Genomic DNA, 7,758 nt, shown 5'->3' on the forward strand with positions numbered 1-7,758 from the left:
GTCTGCTGCCCACTCTTTTTCCTCAGTGTCGAAGTCGGAAAAATAAAATGGAAATATGTCTTGAAGGCAGGCCACAGAGATGCTATGAAAAAAAAAGAAAAAGTTGTGTTTTGCACACAGCCACATTTGCATAATGTTTGTACGGTCAGATCGTGTTTGCACTCCGTTTATTTGTGTTAGCTGTAACTGTCGGCAGATCTCAATTACCAGCAGTGACTCTACAATCGCAAAACACTGACAACAGGAAGCGTGTGTTTTCTTTTAAAGGAGGATCTCTTGACACAGTATCTGTGTTTACAGCATCGTGGCCCAACCACTGTCATCACTAAACCCCCCCGCACACACAAACCCACACACTCAAGACGCACAAACAAAAACCCCTTATTCTCATTAGGAGTGACATACCTGCATAACTTCCTCCTTTAGAGACCCTTTCCCACTTTTCCTTATCTCTCCCTGTCCCACTCAGAGACTCGCATTCTGTTCTTTATTCCCGTCATCTCAAATTTTTCCATTTTAATCCATCTCTCGTACAGAAAGGTCACATGACTGATATCTGGAGGAGAGGCTGGAACGATTTGAGGTCGCAAGGAGTTTCCAGCGAATGTGCTGCAGATGAAAACATGACCATATGGACACTTACACACATGCACATGCATGCACAGGGGAATAATAGTATACAACACATGGCTCACACAATACACAAAAAACAAATCTACAGGAAGTCTATTAATAATCCACACACTCCACAAATATGCTCTCATACCGAGCAGCGTGGAGCACAGTGGTCCGTATTGTACCTTCCTGCTTACAGTCGAGCCATTTTCCTCTCATCTTACTCTCCATATCATCTCCATCTCCCACTGAACTTCCTCCCGTCATTACCAGCTGCATGGAGATATGAAGTTTTCTGGCAATATAACCAGCCACAGATGTCAGGAGTCTTGAATGGTGACGGCACTCGTATGTGGGAGCAGTGGGCTACTGGCTGTGTGTCTCTCTCTCGCTCTCTGATTTCCATCTTCTAGCAGAAGCTGTTGCTCTCAGACACTGTGAAAAACACCCACTGGATTCCTTTCTCGGAGAGTCAGTAATGAGATTGTGGTGATGAGAGCTTTTTTGTTATGTGAAGGTTATCCAGTCATCTGCTGCTTGTTATGTGTGAGCATGCGTGTTTGTTGAATGTGATGAGGGGCAGAAAGCAGGGTCTGAATGCCTGCAGTAGACGGTGAATGCGGTGGTGTTTTGCATGCATTTCCAGGTAGAGGAGGCTTTAAAAGAAAAGGAGAAGACTTGTGCTGTCGAAAGCAGTGAAAGTATCTGACTCATGGCTGATTGTTTATTATCGCGAATGACTCTGTGGTCCATGTCAGGAAGCCACGGGAGCATTACTCATTGAACCAGAGAGACTATAGAGATGGAGCCTGCCTCCTTTTCTGCATATTTATCCTCCTTTTCCCTCTGGGTTGTTATGTGCACATGGTGTGAGTCTGAAAAGAAACTACCGGGAATCCCCATCATGCTGTTACTCCTGATCTTCACTGTGATAACTAATGTGATTTTTTTTACCTTAAAGGGGCCCCTATTTAGCATGCTATGGCTATTTAGCTAAGTGTCACATCTCCTATCTCGTGCTGTCATCGCTGGAAATAGAGATGACACTCAGGAGATATCTTGTCTTCTTCCACCCATCACCAGTAACTTCTTATCTGAGATGGTAGGGGAGGGGGGGGGGGAAGTAGCATAAACAACCCCACATACACCCCCACCCCCCCACTCCCCCTTTCTTTCTTCTGCATCCCCACTAAGTCTGCCGTCACGGACAAGTGCCTGCCAATGTCTGCTTCACTCTGCACAGTGTGCTGCCCGGTAATTGTGTTAAAAGACACAGAATGAAGCGGGATGCTGCTGCGTGAGGCTGTGTGAAAGGGAGGGATGGACACAGAATAAGCAGAACAATTACAATACATCCTCTTGTCCCTAATCCCTGTGATTTAGTATTAGTACATTTATTTGAAGAAAGTCCCTTATAGTGCACAACTCAGTGCAATAATGCAAAGGGTAATCGGCTTAATGAAAAGGTATGTAGCCTAGTTGTTGCACAATTGTAAAGTCAGTTCAATAGGTTTAGGTTTTAGACTGAAGGACACACAGATAGGGGAAGAAGAAAGAGAGTAAGAAATAAGCAGTCTGCTATGATAATTATTATTATTATTGAAGGGGTTTTAACGCACAGTTGCAATTATGCACTGATGACACATGTCGCTGTTACTTCTGCAATATTGAATGTCACTTTAATGTGCATCACTCAAAACTGGGGAAGCGGAGCCTGCTAGAGATAGAGTGGAGAGAGAGAGAGGGAGAGGGAGAGATAAAGTCACACTCACGCAAACAGAGGGAGAGAGTGAGGCAGGGAGGGAGAGGGAGAGAGAGAGAGAGAGAGAGAGAGAGAGAGAGAGAGAAGTACTTAGAGAGGAGACGCATCCTCCGCACAGTGGTGAAAGCAACATCTCCTGCCCGCTTTCCGACAGAACAGCGGAAAAGCGTTTTAGTTGTGTTCCCTTCTAAAACTTTGATGCAGCACAACGCGAAGATGTGGATTTATACCCTCCTCTTGCCTCTCTTCGTCGTTTCTTACTCTGGTAAGTTAAGCGAACAAACATTTTTTTTTACAACTGCTCTGGACGCGAACAGGACCCACAAAACTGGAGTAAAGAAAGCTGTATTCATGGAACTTTATTGTAGCCTTTTTTTTTAAATATTATATGACCAGACCTCGTTACGATCTACAGGACGATGCATGTGTCCTTTTAGAATAAATCAAATATGTTTTGCATCTTATACAGTAAAGATTGTGCTGTTTAGAATATATTGTCAGTGCAAGAATGCATCCTTCACAAAAGGAAAAGCTAGTTTAGAGAGGTGAGAACGATGCTTTTGTCTGTGTTGACTTTAAGATGGGGCTTTTTTAATGTCATCTCCCTCCAGACTATTCATCCTCACCTGATCAGTGCGCATTACAACGCACGCACTACAACGTATCAATACAAAGGGCCTGTATATATCTGAATAGATCACAAGACGAATAAATGAAATGTTAAAGTAAAAAAGAAGCAACCCACTGTCCCACGACATGACCCATATTACAATCAAATTAGAGGTTCAGTCATCCTGTGGTCCTAACAGAGCGCGATTTCGCGGCTCATTGAGCATGCGGGCACTCAGGCAGAGAAACTGCCGAGTCGGTCAAGTTGGCAAACGGACAAACGTTATTCCTCTGGTACATACAATGATATGCTCCCCACTTCTCCCAAACAACCAAATAACAGACTTTAAGAGGGCAGCTCTGTTATGCGAAACTTTTCTTTTTTGTTACAGAAGAATTGATGAGTAATTAATAAGAAAACAGCTTTCCAGGAACCTTTCAAACAAATTCACCATGTGATGCAGTTTTCTGTGTTGATACCGCCGGCTGAAGTGCAAATAGGAAGAGCTGTAATAAGCAGGAGGAGGAGAAAGGAGGATAAAGAGGCATGGGTTTCTGTCTAAATGTAAATGTCTGAGTCCAAATCTGCAGAGCACTTGCTTATGGGCATTCAGTGATGAGTGAGTGAGTGAGTGAGTGTTGTGTGTGAAAACTTCCATAGTAAATTAGAAACATAATGGTAGTCATATATATATTTAAAATAAAATAACAGAAGCTATATATAGTAAAATAAAATTGAAAGAACATGAAGTATGATTAACCTGTGTTAATGATGAGCTTGGATATATTAAAGTCATCTGAGCTGAATTCCCTGTGGTGGCAGAGCCATCAAGCCATAATACAAAACTAGAGTGTGTATCAAATGCCAACATAATCAAATGTCTTGTGAATTGTGATCTTAATCAAGGATGGTGTTTAAATCACACTCTATGCAGACGACTGCCAGCTTTACTTGTACAATGCAGGGAGTGCTGAGCTGTCGTGGTTGATTGTGTAATTGTGTTTCAGAGGGCAGGAGAAATGCGCTCCAGGACTACCAGAAGACCGATGGTATACGTCTGGTCGTGGTCACTCCCGATTCCTCCCACCTGACCAAAAACAGGAAACTGAGCATGGCCAAGTGTGCCAAAGCGTGCAGTCGCAACAAGAGACTCCCCTTCACCTGCAGGTATGTCTGTGAGCGGCAGTGTTCCTGTTTGCCTTTCTGTAACTCTCCCACTATATTAATGTCAGTTTGCAAGAGTGTTAAGAGGGTGTTTTCAAGGTCATTACTGTAATTATGCCTTTGATGGTAATATGCACTGTTGCCTATCCTGTTTGGCAGGCGACTAAGTTGCTTTGCATACTCCTGTGTTTTTGCCTCAAGACATTGAAATAAAACTATCCATTATGCTCTTCACTTTCCCCCCCATCTCATCTTCCTCCTTATTCTCTAGAGCGTTCCTCTATGATCATAAAAACAGGAAATGCCAGTGGCTGTCGTTTGACAGGAACTCACCAGGAGCTCAAACCGAGCAGGACTTCAACTACCAACTCTATCAAAAGAAAGGTGCCTGTCACTTTTCTCCTTTCTTTTAACCAACTGAATGTTGGTTTCAAATAGGGGGAGGGGGAGGGGGAGGAATAGGCCTATGTGGGTTTGTTTACTAAAATGTTAAAAAAATAAAAAAATGCCCCCCCCCCATGGTCCAGTCAGCAATGTGGCTTTAGTGTAGTTGTTTGTTTTTAGAGCATGTTAAATTATTTTTTTACATCTCTATAAACGCCTGTTAACAGGGTCATTGTAGCCTTTTAATGATATCATCCCTCAACAGGAAGGCGAGGAAGGGCAAGGACGTTTGTCATGTTTACTGTGTCGCCGCACATTATGGCCCATTTTCTGTCATTACGTGGTGTTTGTTTAAACGATGGAAACCCCCCCCCCCCCCCACCCCCACCACCACCCCACTCTTGACTGACCACAACAGTGAACATGCGAGTTGTGCAGCCTCTTTTTTACTGGATCCAAATGTTTTTGGGGAAGATTAGGAAAACAGATCTTTTTTTTTTTTCCCTCCATGTTACAGCTGAAACATCTCTGTCTGTTTTCTTCATCATCCTTACTGGCTCTGTGTGTGGACAACATTTTACTCAGGTTGTTGCTCATCCCATTGACCTGCTCTCTCTTTTTTTTTTTTTTTTTTTAAATGTCTTTCTGCCTCTTTTTCTCAGACTATGTTCGGGAGTGCATTGTGGGTGCCGGTCAGAGCTACAGGGGTCGGAGGTCGGTGACAGTGAGCGGGATCCTGTGCCAGGCATGGGCCTCTCCTTTCCCTCATGAACACAAGTGAGAACCTTACGTACATTCACCACAAAAGTCAAACAAATTTGTGTTCTTACCGTAAGTGCTGACCTGTTTGTGAAGCAATTAGCTAGTAGCTTAGGGGCTAGCCTGTACATGTGTGTATGTGTATATGAGTATGATACATTACGGGTTGATTAGGCTCCTGGGAGCACTCATTCATCAGAACTGACCTCATTGTAACGCTTTACAGAGTCACAGATCATTTCCTGCTGCGGCCCTACTTGTTTATCTAGGTGTGCTTGGGTGTATTAGTCTGTGTGCGTTTTGCTCGGATTAGGATCACATCTAATATGCAGCCTTTTGGTTAAGCTTTAGGTATCCCCCAAGTAAATACTCCAGATAAAGCTCATGTTTCAATATGATTTAGCTCCCTGTAGAAAAAAAAAACCCAATTAAATGGAGTTTTAAACAAAAGATTCAAGGGAAGCAATGCCTCCTGCAGGATTATGAAAGTTGGATTAGTAATGATCGTTAGGAAAATGCCTGGTAAAGAACAAGATTACTGTATTTATCCTTTACACAAAAAAAAGTCCAACCAAGTATTTTGTCTTCCATTCCTGTTGGATGGAGATGCTCCATTATTAAGAAAACAAAGCACAGGATAGATTTTTAAAGCTTTACATTTCAAACTGATACACTATCTTGTTGTTTCCCATCACCTCTGTAAAAAACAAAAGAGAACATGGCCGATATTTTCTGTGTCCTTTGAAAAAAATGTACACATACAAGGAATTTGACTCGGTGTATTGGTGTTAAACAATTAACAGGGAAATAAAGCAGAACTAGCAGGAACTTAAACAATACAGTAAAAGAAGCTATTACAATATAGAAAATAATGTAAAAAAATGTAAAATAGAAAATAGATATCAATAAAAAACACAAAATGTACAAAAGGTGCAATGTAGGAGCTGTGCAGTGGACTATGAGAAAAATAAATCTTAGCGTGTGTAACTCACTGATAACTCACCGAGCTGAGAAAAAGAAAGTAAAACAAAGACAGAGTTTATAATGTACAGACAATTAATAGCAATCAGAGTACCTGAAACATGACACACACACACACCTTAAAGACATTTATTATCTCCCTCCAGCACTCGCTTCACTCAGAGGTATTAAATGACTCTGAAAGGCTTTGTAGTGTGATGTCAAAGCAGCGGACCAATCAAAGAGGGCAGTGTATGTTTGCGGTGAACCTTCTTTATCAAGTGTTATTAATGTCTCTGTAGATAAAGAAATTAAACCCAGACACTTTGTATGTTTTATCAGTCAGTCTACAGACATGGGAAACTCTCTCTCTCACACACACACACACACACACACACACACACACACACACACATGCATACACACATACATTGCATTTTCGTCTCTGAAAGGTTTCTTCTGCTAGTTTGAGAAGAAAAGGGAAGCTTAATTTCTGCCCCTGTCATAAGCCACTTCGATTGAATTTCTACTTCAGCTCAATCTTTCATCATCGTTTGGGAAAAACACAGTTTGACAAAAAAAGTCTGCCCTCCAGGTTCCTCATCATGACTGACGACTGCGGGCCATGTGCTCGCCTGATGTCGAAGATATGAGTCATGTGTGTCTGAGTGTTTACACGACGTTCAGAACCTGCCTCATGGAAAACTAACATTGCTTCAACTCATTTACCTTGTTACTCACATTTGATTTTGTCAGATTTTGCCATCTGTATAACCTCTGTATACTTGTTAGTTTCCAATTGGTCGCTTCAAACAGGCAGGTAAAGCAACGGCTCGCTCACAAAATGCGTAGGTGATTCAACAAACTGTGGCCTTGGGTGTTTTTCTTTTTCTTTTCTTTTTGAAAAAAAAAAGGTTGCTCTGCTTGTCAGCTGAGGTATTTGGCAGCCAATCCTGGTGCATGTGTCTGTTTTTGTAACTGAGTTTCTTTCTGCTCCTGCAACAGATTCACGTCCAAGAGGTTCAGGAAGAAGGACCTCCGGGAAAACTACTGTCGCAACCCAGACAACTCCACCGTCGGCCCCTGGTGCTTCACCACCGACCCCCGGCCACACCTCAGACACCAGGAGTGTGGCATACCTCAGTGTTCACAAGGTGGGCCACACAAACACAGATTCATGCACATACACACAGAAAAAAGGTTATGTATCCATCTGAGCACGCATTTATCTGAAAAATAATGTCCATTTCACATTTCAAGTTACAAATTGCAAATTGCCTCTCCAATTAAGGCTTGATGGTCTGACATGAGCTGCAGCAAATTACACGATGACACAGATCTTTGGGCGAAGCAAAGCTCGCTGTAACTGTGCTCTTCTCTACCTGTGTGTGTGTGTGTGTAAGGGGGGGAGGGGGGGTTTCCTGCTGTAGCCAGCTGCAGCTGTTTCAAGGTGTGTGGTTCAGTTTATGCTGTCCTCTCTCATTGCATCAGGTCCAGGGGTTTG

The 7,758-nt window shown here is 42.6% G+C and overlaps 1 protein-coding gene across 1 annotated transcript in view; it reads left to right on the plus strand.

Moving 5' to 3' along the window:
- The first annotated feature begins 2,462 nt into the window (after nucleotides 1–2,462).
- Nucleotides 2,463–7,758, plus strand: part of hgfb (hepatocyte growth factor b) — a 21,495-nt gene continuing 16,199 nt past the window's right edge. The window contains exons 1-5 of the mRNA XM_020652452.3: nucleotides 2,463–2,642; nucleotides 3,995–4,154; nucleotides 4,423–4,535; nucleotides 5,198–5,312; nucleotides 7,260–7,408. Of these exons, the coding sequence (XP_020508108.2) occupies nucleotides 2,576–2,642; nucleotides 3,995–4,154; nucleotides 4,423–4,535; nucleotides 5,198–5,312; nucleotides 7,260–7,408 (604 nt within the window). The 5' untranslated portion in view covers nucleotides 2,463–2,575. The remainder of the gene's footprint in view (nucleotides 2,643–3,994; nucleotides 4,155–4,422; nucleotides 4,536–5,197; nucleotides 5,313–7,259; nucleotides 7,409–7,758) is intronic.

The sequence above is a fragment of the Labrus bergylta genome, chromosome 7 (genome assembly GCF_963930695.1).
Source record: "Labrus bergylta chromosome 7, fLabBer1.1, whole genome shotgun sequence".
Classification (NCBI taxonomy): domain Eukaryota; kingdom Metazoa; phylum Chordata; class Actinopteri; order Labriformes; family Labridae; genus Labrus; species Labrus bergylta.